At 33.5% G+C, this 24,975-nt stretch overlaps 1 protein-coding gene across 1 annotated transcript in view; it reads right to left on the reverse strand.

Moving 5' to 3' along the window:
- LOC309632662 (cadherin-23-like) overlaps positions 1-21,994 on the reverse strand; it is a gene marked incomplete at its 5' end in the record, with an annotated part of 102,183 nt that extends 80,189 nt beyond the window's left edge. Inside the window, 5 exon segments of the mRNA XM_082400421.1 lie at positions 1,739-1,824; positions 8,109-8,315; positions 13,901-14,108; positions 15,560-15,615; positions 21,859-21,994. Coding sequence (XP_082256547.1) covers positions 1,739-1,824; positions 8,109-8,315; positions 13,901-14,108; positions 15,560-15,615; positions 21,859-21,994 — 693 coding nt within the window.
- Between the last annotated feature and the right edge of the window lie 2,981 nt (positions 21,995-24,975).

Consider the following 24,975-nt stretch of genomic DNA (forward strand, 5'->3'; position numbering starts at 1 on the left):
ATAAAGCATACATTAATCGCACTAAAATAAATGAAAATGTATTTGGAAGATCATTCAGATACAATAATGGAGCAAATATATAGAAAGTTCTTTATTTTTACATTGATTAATTTCTCTCTTTCTTTATTATCTAAGCTTGTATTAAAACCATTGGAATATACTGATGCAGAATACAGGAAAAGTAAGAGTTGTTTAGCTTATTAACACAACCAAAAGATTTGCTATATTTTTACAGAGCTGCATAACACTATACATATTCCTTTAAGAGATTTTTTTAAAAAAATTAGATTTGATTCTGCAAATTAATACATCTCTGAAAGAATGTACAAAATAAACTCACTGTCACTGTTTGACTTTTTAGAAACAAAATAAGAATTATAATGATATAAACCAATTGCAAATATTAATACAGTTGAATGCAGTTTATAATTTATCTTACTTCTTGATTGCACTTTTTATTTATTTTCCACCATGTTTGAGAAGAGGTGAGAGTAGATAAATCATTCTCAAAAGTATCTGAAAAAAATGTAGTTTGAAATGAAGTAAAATTTGATTAAAGTTCAATTATAACTGCATATTTTTTTAATTTGATAAGGATCAAGCCTTTAGCAATGTAACTATTTCCCAAAACACTAAATTTTAAAACACACCTGCTGCACTGTTTTCCTGCAAATGACAGAACTGGTAATAACTATTTTCAGCTGGACCATAGGTTATTTTTTAATCTATTGGAAAGACATCATCTAATAGGAAAAGTCTCGTATTTCTTAACAATTTCATATAAATTGCATACTGGCTGGTCTACAACAAAGTATTTTTGAGCAGGGATTTTGAGTACCTTGACTGACAACAGCCCATATATCACTGGAGGTTAACTGGAAATCAAGGGCGAGAGGGATTAAGTGACTTCCCTAGGATTACACTGCTAGTTAGTGGTAAAGTCCTAACTTGACCCAAGTTACCTGAAGCGCCATTACTTCACCCTCATACAGTGCTCCTTACTTCATACTGTGAATTACCAAATTAGAAGTAAACTCTTTCAATACATGTTTAAAAAGGACAGCTGCAGAGAAAGCATGCTGACTTTTGTAGTCCAATGTACTGCTAAATTCTCCATTTAGAGCTTTATGGGTTCTTTTTATTTTGCCAAATCTCTAAGAGACTTTACAATCATGAATCAATTATGAGAAAAGCAAGTCTCTTATAGTTAGATATCTAGTAATTAGGATACTGAAACATCAAAAAATGATAATCACATTCACATGTGACATTGAAATAGCTAGACAAGTGGAACAGTTCTGAATAGAATCCAAAAGACAAAGCCCCAGTTTCAGCTCAGCGTTGATGTCTTTCTTGCAGCTGCCCACCTCCGTTAGAAGTTGTATAATTTTCTTATTAAGAAAATTTCTTATAAAAATGCTATTTCCAACATTAACACGAATATTGCATTAGAGTGGTTGTCAGCTTCATTATGCTTTCTTTAATTATCAAATTAAATATATTAACCACTCTTGAAAAATATCTCCAAAGCATAGCACTGTACTCAGAAAAATCTTCCCAACAGTGCTTTCCTTATTTTTCTCATGGAAATATCAGAAATTGTTCTTCTTTCCTACCGAATTAGTTTCAAATTCATCTGTAAGGCTTATGTCCCATCTTACCTTGGCTACCTATGTGTTTGCCATTCTAAGTGCATGCCAAAGTGATATATGTGTCTCACGCAATGATCACCACCTACCATCAGTATATCACCATTTAAAGAGTCCTCATCTGTGGCTGTCACTCTATAAATTGACTGATATAATGGATAGTCCTCATCAATTTCTAAGGTAGCCGTGAAGTAAAAATCAACATGTATCAAAAATTAACATATATGATGCTTTCATTAGCTCTTTATATAATAAAAACAGAACAAAACTAATTGTAGATTGGATGGTAGGGCTGGGATAATATTTTAAGATAACGATCTATTTTTGTATTTTTCTCTTTGGCTTCCTGCCATCTTTCCTGCTCCTACAGAGTGCTTTTCCTTACTTCCTAGCACTGTCTATGGCAACTATAGCCTAAACAAAAAGAGCACGACATATATGCTGACAGATTGCCCCAGGAGAAGCCAGCCAAGTAACCTCAAAATAGCTTCCTGTACTCCAGTTTCTAGACCAGATGGGGCTATGTGTGGAGGAACTCTTTCTTACAGAAACACATTTGTGGACATCTGTGATTGACCTCCATCTTTCACACACCTTCTAAAATCTCCCCATAGCCTTGACCATGGGTAAAAAAACACAAACTACAACGCAACATGGGTGGAGTGACCTAAGGAAAGACTCAGGTTAATTGTTTTATTTGTTCTCTGATGTTTTCTGTGCCTTGTATGTGTGTGTGTGTGTGTGTGTGTGTGTGTGTTTTATTACAATCCATAGGTATGAGTTTGAAATAGAGTAACACAAGCTGTGTAATCAGGCACTTTAAAATCTTCTATTTCTCACACACATACATTTATGGACCAAATTTATACATCTTAATAAATTTAAATTTTAACAGATTACCCAACAATTTAATTGATCTTTGTTTTTCTAATGTAATTACATTTAAAGTGAGTGACCAGGAAATGTCAGTGTAGGTGAAGATAGTGAGATAATAAAATAATGGTGGCTGCCTTAAAGCATATCTCCCAGTATTTTCTCCGAAAGCAATACAGAAAACAGGAAGAAATAAAATTACACAAAATCCTGCCCTCAGCAGAACTTGAAGATAGAACATGACCAAACTTCATAATAACTTTAAGTAAATTTTTTAAAAACCAAAAAAAACAAATGTAACAAATCCTGGCAAATAATATCTCAAGTTTTCATCCCACCATGAGGCTTCGTGTCTAGCAAAGGATGATGCGGAAAAGTTTTTGGTAAGAGTAAAAGATAAAGCAAGCTACAGGCCTAAGATTGATGTAAAATTGCTGTCAGAAAGAGTAAGTCAAAATGTAAAAGAAAAACCCTAAAACTTCTATTATGTTGAAAGTACCATGCTTAGTACTGTAGGGAAATACATAAAGATAAAAAGCAAGTTCCAAATCCCCAATTTTTTTTTCTTAAGGACAAGTAAATTATAAAAACAAAACTGATTTTAAGATATAATAAATACTTTTAAATTGAACAATAAATGAAGTAAAATGTGTGCTAGAGATATACTGGCGTCTAAATACTTGTCTTTGCCTCAAATATTGGCATCTATATACTTGTCTTTGACTCAATCAGAAAATTGAACTTAAAAGGTTTTTAAAATTCTTCAACATTTAGACAAAAGTCAGATTCCGTGATACTTCATCTGTATAAACCTGAACTATTAATTGCAAAGAAAATTAATAGAGGAATAAGTGTATTTGTCCCTCAATGCTGTTAAGCAAGTCCTGTTCTATTTATTCTTCACCTTTCTACAAAAATTATTTCAAACTTTGGCTTTTTGCCCCAAAGCTGTTACTCCTTCCCATCTGTCTTACTTCCCATAGAAGATCTCTCTTCTTACAACACAGAGTAAAGAGAAACCACTAGACTAGTGATAGCTCACTTTTTCTTTTAAGATCTATAGTCCCGCTTACATCTGCACCATTTTCCCTCCCTTTATAGTCAAAGGAACAAACTGCTTGTTATTAATGATAATCCATGTCCACTGGGAGGTGTTTCCCCTTCTACTTTCTCTGGAACTTAACTCTGTCTCCCACTTTCAAATACTCCCTCACTACTGTCTACTTTGTATTACCATTTGAACATGCTCAAATCTCATCCATTAAAAAAATCTCCCTAACCCTAAGCTCACTTTAGCTATGGCCCTGTCTCTCTACTAGAGTTTTGGATATTTCTTCACCTCCCACTCAGTCTTTAGTCCACTCTACTAGAGGTTCTTCCCCCCTACAAACACTAAATTTTTTTCCAAAAAGTCATCAAAAGCCTCCATGCTGACAGACCCAATTAATACTCACTGTCCATCTTATTTGATTTCTCTTTGACGTTTACACAGTTGACGCTTGCTTTTTCTCTTGGGAGAAAAATATCATTGCAAATCAGTAGGCTCTGCTCTAAAATTTTCAGTACCTTTGGAAAAACTGCCTGGGAAACTCAAACTTGGCATGGTTCCTGAAGAGCCATTAAGTTCTCATATCAGACAAAATACTTGTTATAGCTTTTCAAATATTAACCAACAACTTCTAAATAACCTGCAGTCTCCTTTAGCTACCACCCTACTCTGTAATCCTTGAGTGCACACCTTTCACCACCTCATATCCTGGACAGAGCACTGGGAATGGGAAACAGAAAAGACTCAAGGGCCCTCAGTGTGACATAGAAGAGGGCTGAGAGCCCAGGAGAGCTTGGGAGAGATTATCTAGAGTCTTACCCATTGATCAAGAGAGAAAGGAAAAAAAAAAACTATGAAGGAATTCAGGTTGCTTATTCACATCCATAGCCAATATCATTATTGAACATGTGTATTTTTTATTAATTAATTTTTATTGGAGTATAGTTGATTTATAATTTTGTGTTAGTTTCTGCTATACAGCAAAGTGAATCAGTTATACATATACATATATCCACTCTTTTTTAGATTCTTTTCCCATATAGGTCATTACAGAGTATTGAGTAGAGTCAAGTGCTATACAGTAGGTTCTTATTAGTTATCTATTTTATATATAGTAGTGTGTATATGTCATTCCCAGTCTCCCAATTTATCCCTCCTCCACCCTTTCCCCCTTGGCAACCGGAAGTTTGTTTTCTACATCTGTGACTCTCTGTTTTGTAAATAGGTTCATTTATACCATTTTTTAAAATATTCCACATATAAGTGATATCATATGATTTTTGTCTTTCTCTGTCTGGCTTACTTCACTCAGTATGACAATCTCTAGGTCCCTCCATGTCACTGCAAATGGCATTATTTCATTCTTTTTTATGGCTGAGTAATATTCCATTGTATGTGTGTACCACAATTTCTTTATCCATTCCTCTGTTGATGGACACATCCTGGAGAATGTCCCATGTGCATGTGAAAAGAATGTGTATTCTGCTGCTTTTGGATAGAATGTTCTCTATGTATCTATTAAGTTTATCTTCACAAATGTGTCATTTAAGGCCAGTGTTTCCTTATTGATTTTCTGTCTGGTATATCTGTCCATTGATATAAGTGGGGTGTTAAATCAAGGGATGACAGTGTGTTTTCAAAATACTGTATTTTAATTGGAATGATAAAGAAAATTTCTGTCAGGCACACAACCAAATAAACTGGGACCTTCAATTCACTACTTGTTTTTCAGAGATTAGAGCTGCTAGTCTGAAAGAAAAGTCAAAGCTTCAAGGCATTTTGAATTTGTTAAGTATGAAAATAAATTGAAAATGTAAATATAGACATCTAAATTTTTGAGATGAGCAGATTAGATTGATTAATTCCGCCTGGGCTTTGATCCCATCTCTCTTTTTCTCGTTCATGTATCTTCAATCACCAAGTTAATGAATTATCCCCACTTTTTTGTAAAATTACTCAGGTGTCTCCCTTTAAAACCAAATGCACCAGACAAAGCTTTCAATCCAAAATAGTTCTGCCACTGCCTTCTCTCCAGTTTCATATGCAGATTTCTGAAACGTGGTTTTTGTTTTCATAATCTCACTCCTAATTCTGCTCTGTTCTGGTTTCCTCCCCTATAATACCAATAAAACAGTTTTCAGTAGGTTCATTAGGTTTCATTATCCCCATATCACTAACTAAATGCAATGGACATTTTAACATCATCTTACTTGATTGTGGAATTCAAGTCTACTAACCACTAGCACTCTCTTTCAACACTCTCTCCCTTTGCCATTCAGGGTACAACTTTCTCTTTTTTCTACCACCACTTGAGCTGCTCCTTGCTGTCCTTGGCAGGCTGAGCTTCTTCCCTACATAATTAAGTGTAGGAGTTCCTCAAGGTTTGGCCCTATGCTCTCCTTTCTTCTAATTCTCTACTCTCTAGCTGAGTAATCTCATCCAAGTTCGCGTTTTCAATTACAAAACATGTATAGACCTAGGCAAGACCTATGAGCTCCACTGCTTATTTAAATCTCTCCTTTGATATAACAAACGCATATGAAGCATGAAATGTTCAAAAGTGAACTCATAATTTTTCTCTGCAAATTTGGTCTATTTCTAGATTTTCCTATCCTAACTGAGAATCTCCAAACCAGTTATGCAAATCATAAACCTCATAGTTCTCCTCTCTTCCTTTATATTTAATTCAATACCAGATTCATTTACCATTTAAATATCTCAAGAATGTCTTTTTATTTTTATCTCCGTCACCTTCCTTGGCCAAACTCTACCATTTCTAGTCTGAAATAACTTGATAACTACTGGCCTTCCTCTCTCTACTCCATGGGTCTTCAAACTACTGCCCATGAGTCAAATCTACACTGCTGCCTGTTTTTATATGGTCTTCCGATCAAAGAATGGTTTTGCACATTTAAATGGTTTTAAAAAATCAAAAGAAAGAGTAATATTTTGTGACACATGAAATTCAAATTTCATTGCTTATCAAGTATTAACAACACTTACACACCCACTTGTTTCTGCATCATCTATTGCTGCATTCTTGCTATGCTGGCAGATTTGATAACAGAGATAAAGACCATAAATGATGCTCTCATCACTTCACATAGTATAAATTGCAGTAATCCAGTCACAATAGCATTCCAAGCACCATGTTATTTTTTGTTACCATGCCTACGCATCATGGCCAAGTAAGAAAAGAAGAGAAATGTGAACTTTGAATGCCACACTTTTAAGGTATGATGGAGTGTGGATTCTTTTAAGGCACGACAGATGTTGCAAAGCATCAAGCTTATTATACGGAAGCATTATAGCTGATAAAGGAATATGATGTATAAAAGAAGACTAAGCACTTACCACTATATTCCGATTTGACAGGAAAACAATGGTCAGAAAAAATGGTAAATGTATAACAAAATATCCCATGATGACAGATTTTATTCACAAAAATAAATCAAAATGAAGCTGCAACCAAAATAAGATTCTGAGTGGCTCATTTGTTATCCAAGCAAGGAAAACCACTCGCTGCTGTTGAGTTATTTAACCCCTCCAACCACTAAAAGGAAATTAAAAAAAATTATAACGAATTTTTAGTATTATTATATTTAAAATTTTTATTTCTCAATAAAAATGTATAGAAAGTTGCTTCCTCCATTGTTATATGAGTACTACATAAGTAATATTTTTGATCTTGCCTTTTGGACTTCAAAACCCAACATATTTACTCTGACCCTTCACAGCATCTGTTGACACCTCTTCTACCTTTGTCCCCTTCAAATATTTCTCTCCACTCAACCAGATGTATCTATTTAAAACACCTAGTTGCTTATAATATTTCAAAGGATTCCCACTGCCCTTAGGGCAAAGATCAGCACCCTTAAAATACCTGTATTACCTTTCAGTATTCATTTTGTGTCATATTGCTTAGTGATCTCTCCATTTCAGTCACTAGATTTTCAATTCTTCTTACCTTGTTCTATATTGTCTCAAGGCATTTGTACATACAATTCCTTTGACATGAAGATACTCTTCCCTCTCTTGTTTATTTACTTATATCAGAGTTTGGATCTAAAGTAAATTGTCAGTTCTTTAGAGAAAGCTTCCCGATGTCTAACTTGGTCAGCCCTTATACACAAATACACACACACATTGTTTGCTTTTGTAATATGAAAATACCCTTTGAACCCTAAGGGTTTTAAAAATAAATTATTCTTTGAGGCATTTTCACAAATAAGGGTTTAAATTTATGTATTATGTTGTCCAGGCCTTTTATTTATTTATTTTTTCTCTCCTGCCTCACTTTTCTTGTAGTAAGTCTTTTTAAGAACCTCTATTGCTGTTTTTAATGTATTTGCTTTCTAACCTCTTAATTGAGAAGTGAGAATTTCTACATGATAAACATTTTTTCCAGACCATTCCATAGAGAGGTTATATGTTTTCTTATATACATGTATATCTGCACATGTTTTTGTATATTTGCATAATAAAAAAATCACTGAACATATCCGACTGGAGAAACATGCCTGGCATCTTTCATTATATATAGCTGTTGAAAGTAAACCATAAGAAATGATCATACCTGTACCTGAAGAAAACTGGATCAGCAGTACAGCCCGGAGGTTCCGGAACATCAATGATATTAACAGTCAAAACATGTCTTGAGAGACCTTCAGTATCAATTATTAGTAGAAACCTTCTGGGATCAGTTTCATAATTAAAATTTTTGGTAGATATTATTACACCAGAACCTAGTTAAGAGATAATCCATAAATTATAATTACCATAAGCATATAGAAACATATCTTTTGAATTTTGAAAGATTTTAGAATTTCATATTTTAACTCTTCTATTTTATAAAGAACCTAAGTGGGAAATGATGTCATCTACCCAAAGTCACACAATTAACAAGCATGGCATGAATCTTTAATTGAAGGAAAAGAAAAAAGCAGGAGTGTAAGTGTCCCAATTTTTATTTCTTCACTACCTCACAAGGAAAAGATTTAAAACATGAAACGAAATAGCAAACACTAATAGTTGACTTATTTCCTTTTCAAAATGTTTCACAATTCAGACTTCTATTTTTATTGAACTGCATTTTGCTCTCAAACATTTTCATTGAAAATTATTCCCAAAGATTACAGGGACCATCAGTCCCAGAGATTGTATTGTGATTACAATACGTGTCTATTTTTTGTTAACAGAAAAAAAACTTTTTTGTTTGTTTATATCCAACCTCATTAGTTATTATGAGTTTACCAAAAATCATAAAATAGGTTTGGTATAATTTTGATCTGGCACCACGGTAAACTTTATCAAGAAGATGTCCTTGTTGTCAAAGAAGGCATATTGCCTCTGAAAAGGTATTTTTATATGCTACTAAGTTCAACAGCAACTAATTCCCTTCTGGGCTAGCCTAAGACCTGGCTGTAAAATAATTAGCTGTTTTAAGTGAAGACAAGAGAATAAAGTATGGATGAAGGGAAGAAAAACACAGACACTAATAAAAACAATATTTTTAAAAATTTTGTTATAGTGGGCAAGATTAGTTCCATTAAGTCTGGGCATTTTTAAGAAATTCTCATCATTTTTAACAAAGAATGTCTTTTAAAGTGAATGAAATATTGGGGATATTCTTAGAAAGCCCTGAGTCACTAAGGCTGTTGAATTAGAGGGAGAAATATTATTCTTAATTTGGGGAAAGTCACTATTATTGATAGGCAACTCTTTTTAAAAGTATGTACTAACAAATATTAGCTAATGGATTTAATATGGGCAAAAGAATCAGTCCATAACAAATTAATTTCCTTCAAGTTTTTGTATTTTTTTTCAATTTTATGGAATAATGAGTCAAGCAAAATTAAATCATAAGAAGAAACAAGAATAACCCAATGCAGAACTTCTTTCAAATTGAAGTAGAGGTTACATATCCCTTCCAAATAGGACAATAAGTCTCAAAGTGTGGTGGTGGATCAAACCTAGAGGGAATATTAATAGGTTTAACCATTGAGTGGTTGTTTATTATAATGTCTCCTAAGAAGTCTCTTACAGCCATACTAATGGAACTTAAACTTGATTGAATAATTCTGTGATTCTCTCCATTCCCCCTAGCCCAAGAAAAACTTTTTTACCCCTTATTTTGGCATGAAGGATACAAAGGAGAAAGAGTTCCAGTATCAGTATTGACGTGTCAAACAATTTGTGGTTCAATTTAATCAGTTGGATTCATCTAGGGACTGGTTGTTAGACTAGGTTTCAGAGGTTAACATGTTTTTTATTTTGGAATAGACATGAACACACCTTTGGAATTCAGTCATATGAGTGAACCCAGGCAAAATAGCAGATGAATCATTCAGCCAACCCACAGAATTATGAGAAACAAAACTCAGTGTTTTAAGCAGCTATATTTTTGAGTGATTTATTATGCAGCACCAGAAAATTGAAATAAGAAGCATACAGGCTTAAAGAGTTGGGTGAATAATTAGAAATACACCCAAGAGTCTGTTGGTGTAGGAACATTCATAGAGATAAAATCAAGAGGGAAAAAAACTGAATCAGGCATAAGCCTTGTGTCAAGAGATTCAACCAGGGAAATAAAATTGCTGAAGAGTGATGTAAAAATACATAAGAAAGGCATTTTACCAAACGTTGGGATCAGGATGGATACTGAAAATTCTTCTTGGAGGGAATTATTTCTTAACTAATGCCTGAAAGATGTGAAGGGGTTGGTCACATGAAGAGGAATAAAGAAGGAAAAAGACATGATATGTGCAAAGGCCCACAGGCAAAAGATAGTTTTGCCTTAGGAGATGTATATTTTGACTAAAATAAATAGCATGTAATGGAGGGTGGTTCCTTTTGAGTCTGGAGAAATAAACAGGAACCACATCTTAAAGAGATTTGTATGTCAGTTTAAAGAGTTTGGATTTTACTGTGAGGGAATTGGAAGCTGTCAGAGAGTTGTAAGTGGGATGCCATTGATAGATGATAAATGATAGATAGATATAAAATAATTATAGTGTTCTATTTGTACTTTAATAACATTACCAAGTCAGTGAAGGGAAAATTGTGGAAGAGTTCTGGAGACAAGAAGACAAATGAGGAGGTAAGTGCAAAAGTCTAGAGGAAAGGTAATGGGGAAGTAACCTGAGATAGCGATAATGGGAATGGGATGAATATAGCAGAGATTTAAAATCTGTAGGTTTTGGTGATTGGTCAGAGGTGGAAGTTGTGGCAAAATGAGTCAATAAGTCATGCCTATCACACAGTTTTTTGAAAGATAGATGGCAACAAATTTATCACACGTGAGGGTGTTTTTGATGTCCTGCAAAATAGTCGATGATAATTAGGGGGTTGAGGATTCTATACTGCAGTGCTTGGCTCCTTCTGCCCCCTAGATTACTTTAACACAAAAGTTTAAGTAAAAGTAGATTTGGGGAAAAAATAACCAGTCCAGATTTGAATAACTAAATTTATTGTTAATTGTGAATATTTCAATAAAGTAGATGTATTGGTCTGGTGTCTAGTCACAGTGTTTGAGTTTGTGTATATATTTGGCGATCATCAGAACATGTTTTGTAATTGTAGCCAAGAGATAGATAAGATTGCTCGGGTAGAATATGAACAGTATGAAGAAAAGGAAACCTAAATAGCCCTGAAAAACACACACATGGACAGAATAGAGGAAGAAGGTATGTCATAAAAGAAGAACATAGAGGAAGAGGAGGAGTTGGAGAGGCAGGACGATGACAAGGAGGATCACAGAGATGGGGAAAACCAGTAGAATATAGTGTCATAGGAATCAAAGGATGAGAGTGTTTAAAAAGTAGGGAATGTTACTAAATGTTCTAAATGCTAAAGGGAGATTATATGAGACGAGGGCCAAAATATGGTATTGTATTTAACAATAAATAAGATTGCTATGTATGGTGACATGTCTTGGTGTTGTGATTTGTCAGTACTTATACTGAACTTTGTTCAAGAATAAATGGAGGTGCAGGGGTGGAAAAAGTGGTGTAGAGAGTTCTTTAAAGATGTTTGGCCCGTTAGAGGAGAAGTGAGACATTCTATAAAAGGTCAAAAGGAAGACAGTTAAAGGAAAGAGACATCAGTCAGGAGTGAAGTTTATTAACATAGGAAAGGCTTAAGAGACTACTGAAAACTTAATGGAAGCAGCAGAAAAGAAGAAAAAATATAAGAAAAAAGGTGTAAAAAGCATAGCAAGATGTCTGAAGAGGGTAAAAAATAGAATTCAGAATAAAGTTGAAAGGAATGGAAGTAGATGAAAGAAAGCATACATCTTCCTTTATGACAAGAGAGCAGAAAGAAGGAATAGGTTGCAAAGAACCAACTGTCTACATATAACGACAGAAGGAAATTCCCTCTTCATTGCTTATATTTTTCCTCAAATACATAAGTTGAATTCATCTGATAAGAGGAAAGATTTAGGAGATTTGAGATGATACTGGAGCAAATTTCAAATAGCCAAGTTGGCAATGAAAGAAAGATTTAACTAGAGAAATTTTGAAGGATTACCAGAAAGTATAATGAGACAAGTAAAATTTAGGGTTAATATGCCAGCTCATGTGATTTTCTCTAACAATACTCATTAGCCCAGGTGTAGCAGGAAATATCAACTATTGGATTTATCTCATGTTGAGTTTTCCTGGGTAAAAGTTATAGAAGAACAACAAGGCAAGTTATCTGAGGATATTATCACGGAGGGGTTGAAAGATGCGTCATAATGCTAGATAGGGAAGTAAAGAGAAGAGGTGAATCATTGAGAGAAAAATCAACCAGTGGATGTGTAACCCTGGTGATGTTGACAAAACAGTATAGTAGTAGGGATAACTGAGTAAAAGAGGTGAAAAGAACGTAGGAGCGAGATGTCTGAGATTAAGTGTGCAGAAGTGGAATTGTTCTAGATGCTAATGAAGTTCTGGGTGTGGCTACAGGAGTGTGTGGGTGGAAGTAAATTTTAAAGTCACAAGAATTTAGGTACCAGGATTTACACTAGATAATGTAGAGGGACTGAGCTTGTGGGGTGCTGGATGGGCCGTAATGTGAATATTGAAGTAACCTAAGAGATGGTGGCAGGACTTGATATAGGGAGAAACACTGAGTGATATATTCAAGTCCCCAGGGCTTGAGGAAGAGTGATTAGTATATTTGGTAAGGAGCCAAATATCCTTAGCTCCAAATGAGCAAGGGAAGTTTCTAAAGAGAACTGGAGTAATGGTCAGGGATTGGCTTGGGGAGTGAGAAGAATGCTGGCTTCCCACTTCCTGACCCAGAGATATGAGATGTGTGGGTGAATGAGTAACATCAGCTTGAGGCATGCTGTGGTTGTCCCACAGGACAGTACATTTCAGTTAAAGCAAGAGGTAGAGAAATGTCACAAAAGAAATTTTAAAAGAGATTTTATTTATTTGTTTGTTTGTTTGTTTGCCACATAATGGGGATTTCACAATCCATAATTGAAAGGTGTGAGAATGCAAGAAGAGTGTGAGGTTAGATTAAGGGAGAGGAAACCTGGAGCAGTATGGAGATGAGAATAGAAAAAAGAAAAGAGGATAAACACATATTTGCAGGAGCTTTCATCTTAGGCAATTACCAAGGATAACAGGGATATGAGAAATAGGGAATTTAAGTGGAATTTGTGCTTAAGTATAGAAACCATAACCTGAGTAAAGAGCATCCTGGTAAGAAAATAAATGGACCCTATTTCAGAGGAATTCAGAAATATCATTTGCATCTGTGATTGACCCTGGTTCAGTTATGATTTTGAAAACAAAGTTTTTTTTTTAATTTGGGTTTTAACTGAGAGACACTGCTCCACTTTTTCTTTGAACTTACTGAGGACCTACTGTGCAAGCCACCTGCTGAGGCACAGGGTGCTATGGGGAACACAGCACAGCATATATTCCCTGCCTTAAGTGAATAATTTATTAATTCTTTTCTTTCAGAAACTTTTCATTTAGACAGAATTTTTTGAATTATTTTTCTTGAAATTAATACAAAAACATGTATTCTGGATCATCTTTCTTATTACTCAGAGAACACTTTTTTCTCTGAAAAGAATGGGGTGACTCTCATGCCAAATTAATAAACAAAAATTTTTATTTTTTCAGGAAACATTTGTGGCAACACTGGGATTGTGAGGCAGGGTAGTAATGAGAAGCTTCTCTAGAAATTAAGTGTTTATATAACTATCTGCAGAAGGTTTTAACCAAGAAATCTAATATAACACTTAGGTTTAATTACTTTTCTTTAAACTCTGAGTCTTAAAAGTAATGTCTAAAATAAATAAATAATATAAATGCTAAAATTCATTTACTTGCGTCGATGATAAAATCCTTTGTTTTACTCAGAAAGCAACAGACATCTGCTTTTCCAGCTACGTCGCTGTCATAAGCTTTACTCAGTTGTGTCCCAGGAAGCGTGTTTTCAGGCAAATTCACTGGGTTAATAAAGATCTGAATCTTTTGCTGCGATGTGTGAAAACACTGAAGAGAAAACAGACTTTTAACTAAAACTAAATTAAACTATTAAAACGAACAAATTTATCAATAATTATTTCATGTGTTTGTCCCTATAAATTACATTCACAAGTAAAATTGTAATTTTGAAAAAAAGTTTAAAACTAAGTCAATTTTTTTTTTCTTTTAACTCACATTTCAGTATTGTTCTGTGTTGTGCTGTGCAGAACAAACTTAAAGAACAAGTTGAGATCCCAGCTTTACTACAACTTATTTCAGTCCTTTCATTAACAGCGATAATGTAGAATGGTTATTTCAGTTAAAAGCCAGTTTCATTAATTCTCTTCTTTAGCTTACTGATCATTTCCATCAAATCATTTTGCACATTTGAATAAGCTATATTTTTTCATGTAAAAGTTTGCTGTATTGTATTTTAAAATGCTAGTCGAAAAAAATCAGTGAAACATCCTTTCTGCATTAAATTATTTAATTATTTTCATTGCTTTTCTTTTTATTAGAAAAAAAGAGGCTCTGTTTTTGGTTAAGTTGTGAATCATTGTAAATTGTGTTATGCTGCACCTCCAGAGCAAAAAGCAGAAATAGGCATATCCTGCAACTCACTCCCAGAGTATGTAGTGTGACTAAAAGTCCATATAAATCATATTTAAAATAGCCCAATATTAAAACAATAGCCTTAAATTAAGTATTTTATATAACATTTTGTTGTATAATAGAGTTTTTTTAAAACAAATTAATAAAAGAGGGCCCTAAAGGTAAAAAATAATACCGAAAGTAGAACCTTGTTTGAAATAATCCAACATTAAGTCCTGAGTTTTTCTTCTTTATTTAAATACACGCACAAAAGAAGAGACAGAGTGAGAATCAGAGAATAAGAAAAAATAATATTCAGTGATTTAAAAGGATCTCAGCAGGGATTCAAATTCCTTATAACACTTAACCTTAAATATCTTAAAAGCTAAGGAAACATCGAAAGTTAAACAAACCTGTGCATATTAATAAAATCTTGAAGATGTTCATATCTAGACCAGCTTCCCTAAAGCCCATAGCAATGCCTACTAATAAATGCATGGCTTTGAGTATTTATACAAATTCAGTCTTTACTGGAATTTAAGCCAACTGGTCAATACATTGTTACTCAATGTTGAAACCAATCATTTTCTTCCGTTTAATTGAGTGATTATGCACATAGGTCATATTTCAGCTTCTGTGTCTGTTTCTTGTGTATATCTCGTGAGAAGATTATCAGCAAAGCCAGGATCATTGTGTAACATCAATTTAAATTATAAATATTTGGAGTTGAGGTGGGGTATCCTATGGAGACTTTTTGGCAAGCAATCCAGGTGATTTGCAATTTAATCCTTGTTTACCTAATAGAAAGTGCTCTATAATAGGATAAAGAGTTATTTTTAACATTACTCTGTATATATTTGTATACCCTAAGACGATTCAGTCAACATGTATTTCTGAGTGCCACCACCAATGCACTCAGTACTCACTTGATGTCTGAGGAGCTCCAGAGGTGAGCAAGAACCATTCTTAGGTTGTTTGTAACCTAGCAAAGATAATGGAGGGATAAAAATAACTACAGCATAGCAGAGTGGGTGATAGGTTTCAGTAAAATAGTATCAAAGTTCAGGAGAGAGAAGAGACACTTCCAAAAAGGGGAAAAGAAAGAAAGCTTCAAGGAGGATGTGACTTCTATAAAATGAAGCTTTTAAGTACCAAAGTTTTTTGATCTTATCAGTAAAATGGTTTTAGTGGGTGTCTATCAATATATGTACATTTATATATTTATAAACTATTTATCAAATATGGCATAATATATGCTATAAAATATAAACAAAAATTAGAATAGATTTAAAAGAATGATACATGAAAAAGACTGTATCACATTGTTATGCATATTGTATTATATTTATCATAAATATTATTGAATGCAAAATGACATGAATATACTACAATAAAATGTTTTTCTCTCTTTAAAGTATAAATAATATGGTACATAGTGCTTTCTATTATTTTATTAATACTATTTCATAATGAGATGAAGAATCTGCTAGAGATAAATCAAATAATGTTTCTTTAAAAACTTATTAATCATGCAAGAAGCATTTGACATATTAAACTCTTAATTATATTTTATATAATTAGAGATATAATTTTATATAATTTAGGTATATAACGTTGATTATATTATTTAATAATACCTATAGTGAGAGCAAATGAATATGCTTCATTATTATTGGCAGTCCAATTTTTGCATTGTGTAGTATAATATTTTCATAGCCAGGGTCAAAGGTCAGTTTATATTTAACTTGGTGGTTGTTAAAGATGGAAAAGATGCCATAGATCCCTCACAAATATGTGTAGAACTAAATGGAAGAAGTACATCATTTTGTAGTTAATAAATCATGAACTCATCTTTTAGTTTTATCTGCCAGTGCTCAAAAGTATTGAATATTGACAGCCATAAAATGTTCTTAACCTTTGATGTAAATCTAATTTTATTTCAAACTAATAGGAAAGTATTGCATTTTACATTTTTAATCAGTTAGTTTAAAATCTGCTGAGTCTTTTCATGTGGAAGATTTTTAAACTGATTAGAAAATTCTATTTTCCAGTACAAGTGGGCTGACATAAGAGTTTTTGTAGGTGGCAAATGTTCAGTGATTTGAATCATAGAATGGTGGAAACACTTCCAAATGCATCTCTCCATAGCATGAGTTTTTTTCCGAAAGCAGTTGCTTTCTTATTCATCATTAAATGCCACATTGATCTCTAGGGGACTGATAGAGTACTTTCTATTATTATTATCCTCCACAAAGCACTTGAATATTACAGAAATGGTAAACATATTTGGAAGACTTTTCTTTTTGTAAGGAAAGTTATATAACTCATCCTTAAACTTGACAATTCTTTGAACACTGTGATATTTAATAACAAGTAAACAAGTATAGGAAGATGTATCCTCATTATTTTCCTCACCTCTGTATAAAACATGATTTTTAAAGATCTGTTTCCTCACCTCAATCTCCAAAGTAGCCACTTTGATGATTACTTTTTTCCCTTTCTGTCTTAAACTTCTCCATCTCTGCTGCAATAACTTGCTATGAATAATGAAAGTGAATGTATTGATATGTCACATATGATGCTATTTCTATAAGCTAATTCTTGATTCCTTTGTTTATTTTTAATACAAAACAGCCATTTTATCAGAGATTATCATTAGGTTTCCCCCCCTTAATTTTTTCTTCTTTAGAGTGGTCATTTTTGTGTGTGTGTGAGAGCCCTTTTTCTTTAGTGAATTTTTCCTTTAGTGGTTCAAAAAAAGTAATTCTTCAAATTTTTTGTTACCAAAATATAATCTAATAAATACCATAAGCTAAGCATGTTTAAAGCCTGCACTTTTATCCAACTATAGTGCAACAACCTCATACTAAATGGTTAGTTCTAGTAATAGTTTATTTAAAACTTTAACATTTCTCTACATCTACCAAAAAATTGATATCTACCAAAAAATTAATAACAAAGCAATGCATTTTGCCTTGTCTATTATTACACATGAGCTCTTTTAGCCATATTTCTACTGTATAAATATCAATTATTACCTTAATCAAATGTAGACTTTTGACTTTTGCTATTATACATTTATTGCCAAATTGGTAAAATTTTGTCAGGCTCCAAATATACTCCTAATTTGCAACATTGCTAAAAATATCACACAATATTGACATTTTGCTAACTCTGATATCTTCAAGCCACCATGAGCTAATATCTCCAAGAAAAATATGCACTTCAGCTGGAATTCTTTATTAATAATAATACGTGCAAATCCACATTGCAACAACTTTTTCTGAATAATATTGAAGGTTTTTGGCTGCCTTATTGGTAGGTCAATTTTTAGCTCCTAATACCAGCATCAAGCATGCATGTCTAATGTCATTTATTGCTCCCCCTATGTTTTTCTTCACTCTTGTTTCATTGAATTTAAAGTTATTTTTTTAATTAACAAAGAGAGATTTAGTTTAAACAAGATGATATAATACATAAATTCACTTCAATCATATTTACATGATGTGCAAATGATGCAACATACCGGATGTAAGCAAATATCCCTTGTCTGTACAGTGGGATTCCTACTCTGACCTCCATGTGGCTTGTGAGTGTTTGACATGAGGACCCATAATAATGCCACTGCCTAAATGAATATTAAAACTTAGCTTCTCTTTTATATTTCAGATTTTTTAAGTGTAGATAAAAATTCTAATGTTTCCTTCCAACAGTACAGTAGATTATTTTCCACATTTCCTTGTGTGTTAGAATACACTTTAGAGAATGTTACCTTAATTTACTTCATTTATATGAAATATTTCACCATTAATATTTGCTAATTTATTCATTAATTTATGCATTCATATAATAAAGGGAAGAAGAAAAGGGGAGAATGAGAAACTGGTGGTGAAGGCAGTATGAGCAAAATTAGGATGTTGGAAAAATATTTTTGTATAATGAAATACACAGCAGTTTCTCATTATTCACTTTTGAGTTAGGCTATGACATGACTACAGATGCATTTTAGAAAGATTCATATGAAGGGACACTAAGGGTTGACTAGCAAGGTGAGAAAGTGGAGGGTACAGTGGTAAAGAGACTTTTATAGCTTTCTATGTGAGAGGTAAGGAGTACCCAAAATAAGTTGTGAGGAATATAGAAAGATACTTATACTTTATACTTATAGAATAATCTCTGGTATGTGGAATATATATTTATATTATAAACAATCATATATGTACACATATATATGGATAGGTAATTTAAAAGTAATAAAAGGATATTTATTTGATTCACTGTAATTTAAATGAAAATCAAAATGTTTTATTTCTTTGTAATAAAAAAAAACTTATCCAGATTAGTTTGAACAGTGCTTGCTTTCTTCTCATCATGTAATTTGAGATATAGAACAAGGATCATTTCTGTGCCATGGCAAATTGTCCTGTTTCTTTCTAGGCTGGATGAGCTTCCCATATTTTATCATTTGCACTTTCAACGTGGTTACATGTCTTTGAGATTTCCTTTAAAGAGAAGTTTTTGATGATGTCACTACCTCTGGGACAGCTTCATCCTTTTTATCACAACCATTTTCTTCATTTTCATTGATAAGTCACCTTCACTGTGTTCCTCTGGCTGCATATCTGGAATTTCTCAAGTGGTGGCAGCGTCAACATTCCCACAATCCTCTATTTCTTCTATTAACTCCATTTGTGTTTGATTGGAATCCTGCAAAGTTATTTGCACAATGTGGTAAATATTTCTGCCATACTGCATGCATATTATTTGCTATTCCTTCTTTCCTGATGCTCTCATGATTTTATGTGCATGCTTTATGTTATATTTCATCCAAAAATCAGCTAAGGAAATTGCGTGATCTTCAGTTTTTGTGTCAATAGCCCACCTGAAAAACAATCTAAGGTTATAGGCTTTACAAATTGAAATGATTTCTTGATCCATTGATTGGAAAAATTAAATTGTGTTTGGTGGTAAAAAGAAAATTTTCACATTTTCGTTCATGACCCTAAGAGAATCAGGATGATGTGGAGCATTATCTAGATTAGAAGTGCTTTAAAATTTAAATTATTTTGCCAATAGTGTCTCTCTACCACTGAGAAAAACAAGGGTATATAGGATTCAACCAGTCACCAGTGCTAGAAAAATCCTTTGAAGCACATCATCCTTTAATGGTGGCATCAAAATCTACCAAGGATTGAGAGTTTTCTATATTGGATTAAAAATCAATTCCACACAGCCTTATTAATCATGAAATGAAATCAACAAGCTTCTATATAGCTGTGGCAGTGGAATTGAACTTGGCTTAGATGACCCAATTAAGTTCTAGGAAATGTTTGCATCTCAAGGGTGCCATGGGACTCTAGGTATGTAAGTTAGAAATAAATGGTGGTTGGTTAGATTTCCTCACATATAATCTAGACACAGTTTCCTTTTGAGTGAGATACTAGGAGACAATTCTCCATGGATTTCTTGCATTTCTATTGGTCTTGTGAACACAGAACCTGACCACCTTTGTTCTAGACTATCTTTAAGGATTTCTGTGTAGGGAACAGTCTTGAAAGATAGAAATAATGTATCTAGAATAAGGGATTAGTTTGTTTAGTGTCCAATATAATAAAGTCTCCCTCCAATGCAAAATCAGGCAGACATAATAATGCTTATAAAAGATTTGAGTTCCCTAAACCCAAAGATCCTCTCTTATAACTCAACCCACTGCATATGCAGGCATCACATGGCCTCTTTGAATCACTCTTTGAAATTCAGGACTTAAGAACCAGTGTGAATGCTGACACTCTGGCTTCTGCAGTTCCCTTGAGTAATAATGTACTTTGTCTCTGACCCAAGAGACTCATATCTTCCACCATGAGCAACCATGGTTCTTATAGCAGCAACCATGAAGCTATGGGAAGCAAACCTTTCTGCTTACAAATAAAGCAAAATTTCATACCCTTCACAAGTTCTTGCCATGATAAACCTCAGTATATCTTTCTAATCACTCAAACAGATCTCAAAGCATAACTAGAGCAAGTTCAAAACTGTAGAAAGAAAATACTTCTTAGGTGTGCTATGCCTTAATGGCAAACTACTAGAGATTCTTATATAGAGAGGCCAAATTTTCAGGGAAGTAGTATAGCAAAGTACTTGTAATCAAAGGTACCTGATTTCAGTAAAGTTGTTACTTCTATGGATGTTATTTAACCTTCCTACACATCATTTCCCTCATTTATAATAGGTGGAAAGTTATAGTAACTACCTCAGAGCTGTTATGAAGAGTATTTGAGGTAATGCATGAAAGGAACAAGCACAGTACAGGATATACGAGAAGCACTCAACAAATATTTTATATTGCTTTAGAGTTACTTACGATACCTCATTAAATAGTTCAAAATCTAGAACAGAATCTTGTGGATCCTCACATCGTACACCCCATGGGATTGTGATTTGAATATTTTTGGAAGTAATCTATCCTATTCTGACTTCTGTTCAACTCAACACTTGCAGTAAGATTCCTCTGTAATGTTATAAACCTTTCCCTAAAGAATTAAAGCATCTTTATACATGTATCTACAGGGATCTCTTATGAACAGATGGTAAATGTAGAAGGTTGCCTGGATGGTACAATTCATCCTCCAACCCACCATCAAATAGTTCTAATTTACAAACCTGATTCTGTCAGTTTTCTGCTAAAACATTCTCCTTACAAAAGAGAGGCCAAACAACTTAGCATGCAGTATCTCACATTTTGCTCATTTCTCCTTTCTCCTTCTCATGTACCACACATCCAGTAAAATCAAGGCTTCTTCATAGTCTCTTTAATGCCTCCATTTTTACAGATATGATTCTGTGTCCAAAAAAGCCTCTCTCTGATTTATTCCTTGTAAAATCTTACTCATTCTTCAGGAATCAAACATCATTTGCTCAGTGAAGACATTCATGATTTCCCCAGGATGGTTAGTCACCCAGCTTACTATCATCTAAAAGAGTTCTGTACACACTCTATTATGGCACTTATAACATAGAATGTAAAGATTTGCTTACATGAGTGTTTCCTTATTGACTAACTCATGTTTGTGTTTCTATTGCTCAGGACAATAAAAGGCTTGTTATTTATCTTTTTGGTCTTTGAATGAATGAATGAATAAAAGACTCTGTGTCTACCATGATATTATGGCTTAAATTCTACTGTGAGAATTTAATTCCTTTGAATCTTAAGGATGTATATTCTTACAGAATCTTATATTAAAGTCCAAAACTGTCTGGCATGCACATCCTGCCAAACACAGTGCTGCCTCGGTCCCTTTGAAACGACCATTCTCTCTGCCTGGAACATTCTTCCCCTGGATGTTCACGTCTTGATCCGTCATCTCCTTCAAGTTTTTGCTCAATTATCACCTTCTTTTTGAAGTTGGTAAACTTCTGATTTAAATAGAAACTCTTCCTTCTTTCCCTGTCTTATTTTCATCTATAGTAATCATCCTTTAAAATACTATGCAGTTGTTTATAATATCTATTGTCAGTTTCCGCTCACTGCAATGTAAACTATATGAGATCAGGGATTATTTTTTTCTTTTCTTCAAGGAGCCATCTCAATAACTGGAAGAACACTAGGCTTAAGGATTATTTGAGATATTACTATAAGGGGCAAACTATGGACAAGAGTTTCTCATTGAGTTCTTTCTGAATTCAACATCTTATAAAACTGATTCAGAGAAAAGTTCAAGGATTTGATTTATGATATTGAAATGAACTTTAGAACGCCTCCAGTACAGATTTCATAGTTCCTCCCGGGACCTGGATAGACAGATAGATAGATAGATATAAATTTATATGCTTATATAATGTTTTTTTCCTCTCAATGATTATGTTAGTCAACTCCTTCTAAAATATAGTTTAATGTGTGAAAAGACTATAGTTTTTTTTAAAGCATCTTTGAAAGTCAAGAACTAAAATAAACAACAGAAGGGCATGCTGAAAGCAATCAATTGATTTGTGTGTTTTGGCTAAGCAGGGAAGAACAGAGGGTAATGAGGGGAGAAAAGAGGGCTGGTCTGTTTGTTACTCATCCTGTTGAGTCACTGGTTGCGTGTCTGAAAACTACAGATCTTTTGTGAGTAACTCAAGGTCTTTTGAACCAAAGGCTTAAGTAACCCTTGGAGGAAATGAGAGTTTATAATTGGTTTCTCATATATTATTTAATCTTATAACTGGAAAAATCCCATTAATACATGAATTCCCTCATATAGGATTTCAAACTAACAGATAAAGATTTTACACAGTAGTAGTATTTTTCTGGTTGATCTGTTTATTTAGTATTATACAATTTATTTCAGTAAGACTAAAAATCATACAGGTATTTGTCTATTATTTGGTTGGTTGGTGGGTTTTTAATTACCTTCTTTTCTGAAATCTCCCCAAAAACTTCAAAGAGCCTAAATTTTTTTTAATAAATTGCTAATTTACCCCTGATAGAAAAGGTACACAGTTAAAAGGCACTCTGTCTTTTTTGTTCGTTTAAATTTATTTATTTTATTTTTGGCTGCATTGGGTCTTCGTTGCTGCTCTTGGGCTTTCTCTAGCTGCGGTGAGGGGAATGCTACTCTTCCTTGCGGTGCATGGGCTTCAGTAGTTGTGGCTCGTGGGCTCAGTAGTTGTGGCTCTTGGGTTCTAGAGCGCAGGCTCAGTAGCTGTGGTGCACGGGCTTAGTTCCTCCCTGGTATGTGGGATCTTCCTGGACCAGGGCTTGAACCCCTTTACCCCTTCATTGGCAGGCGATTCTTAACCACTGCAAAAGGCTCTCTGTTTTTGGCTTTGTTTTTCCTGAATAGAATGTTTATGATGACAAATAGAGAATGAAGAGAAAAAAAATCAAGCACAAATAAGTTTCTTTTTCTCTTTTGCTTCCATAAAATATTCCTTTGCAAGTTTCATTGTCTATGTAGTTTGGAGAAGTAGTCAGGCCTTGAAGTCTTAAAATTATCAACCAGTATATGGGTCATGCCTAGTCAGTCTGTCACAAAATGAAAGCTGGAAAATATTTTGCTGAGATTTAAATAGTCTTAAAGAGTCAAAGTTAATTACACTAATCCCTCTACTTCCTGAAGTTGTGATAATGAAAGAGTTTATTCATACACTTAAATATATGAACTGAACATATGAAAGCAATCTAAATAGTGATGAATCCAATAGAATAACATGAGGCAATCTTTTCTGGAACTAGAGAGAACATAATATTCACTTCCAGTATTCACTTTTGCACATAAGGGAACCAAGATCACGAATGGATATGTTGACATTTCACTCCATTCTTGGAGAACTCTATTTGTATACATGGTTTGATGGGGAAGAGAGCTGGAAGTCTGCTTACAGCTTAATAACTCTCTTATTTATAATTTGTCCAAACCCCTCACTTTTCTTCTCTTTAAAATGAAGACAACGTTTTCCTCACAGGCTTTAAAAATTATTATTATATATATGACATATGTATGACATCTATGACATTTCTTGGCTCATAGAGGTATTCATCTCCATAGCCTTTCTCTTTATCGTCCACTCATCATCCCAAATTTGTTCTCTGGAGCTAAACAAGCCTCATTGCAATTCTTATTGTTTCATGAATTTGAAAAGGAATATTGGTATTTTCCTCAGTTATTCAATGGTCCTATTATCTACTTTAAACATCACTAGTCCTGTCATTGTTTTTTAGGTGATATAATCTCAAGTGTTCTCCAAAATGTAGTTATTTTTTCCAAAGGCATGTCTGTAAATTTATGAAATGCAGTGTTCTGAACTCTATTCAATACCCGCAAAGGAAGGTTGATTGGTTCCAAGGTGTATGTTATACTTACATAATAATGGTAAGAAGTGATATTTTATTCTCTACTAACTTTTGTTTGTATTCTTTTATATTTGAGAACAAAATGAGTGTTAATAATTATATCAAAGATACTTTGGTTGGAACTCTAACTGCATAGCCACAAAGCCTACAATATATCCCATAATATTTATTACATTATTTTGGGAAATGCTGAGTTTGTTTAAGTCTCCTGGGTCTTTTTCATAAAATAAGTATACTAATACCCAGGTTGTATTGATTATGGTGTCTGGCATATGGAACATACATTAATTAATAGTGATATTAGCAGGGAATTATTGTGTCATAATTTTAGTTTTTCATCAACATTATAGAGTGTTTTAATATGGACTTTTAGCATGTCTTTTAGCTAATTTACCTTTTTCCTTTTCCTGCTTGAAAGGAACTAATCTTGAAATTATAGTTTGGAAATACTCCCTCTCTTCTTTAGCCACAAGAATTTTAAGCTGTAAAGTCTTTTCCTTGAAGTTGAGG

This window comes from Balaenoptera borealis (genome assembly GCF_965194805.1).
Source record: "Balaenoptera borealis genome assembly, chromosome: 7".
NCBI classification, from domain to species: domain Eukaryota; kingdom Metazoa; phylum Chordata; class Mammalia; order Artiodactyla; family Balaenopteridae; genus Balaenoptera; species Balaenoptera borealis.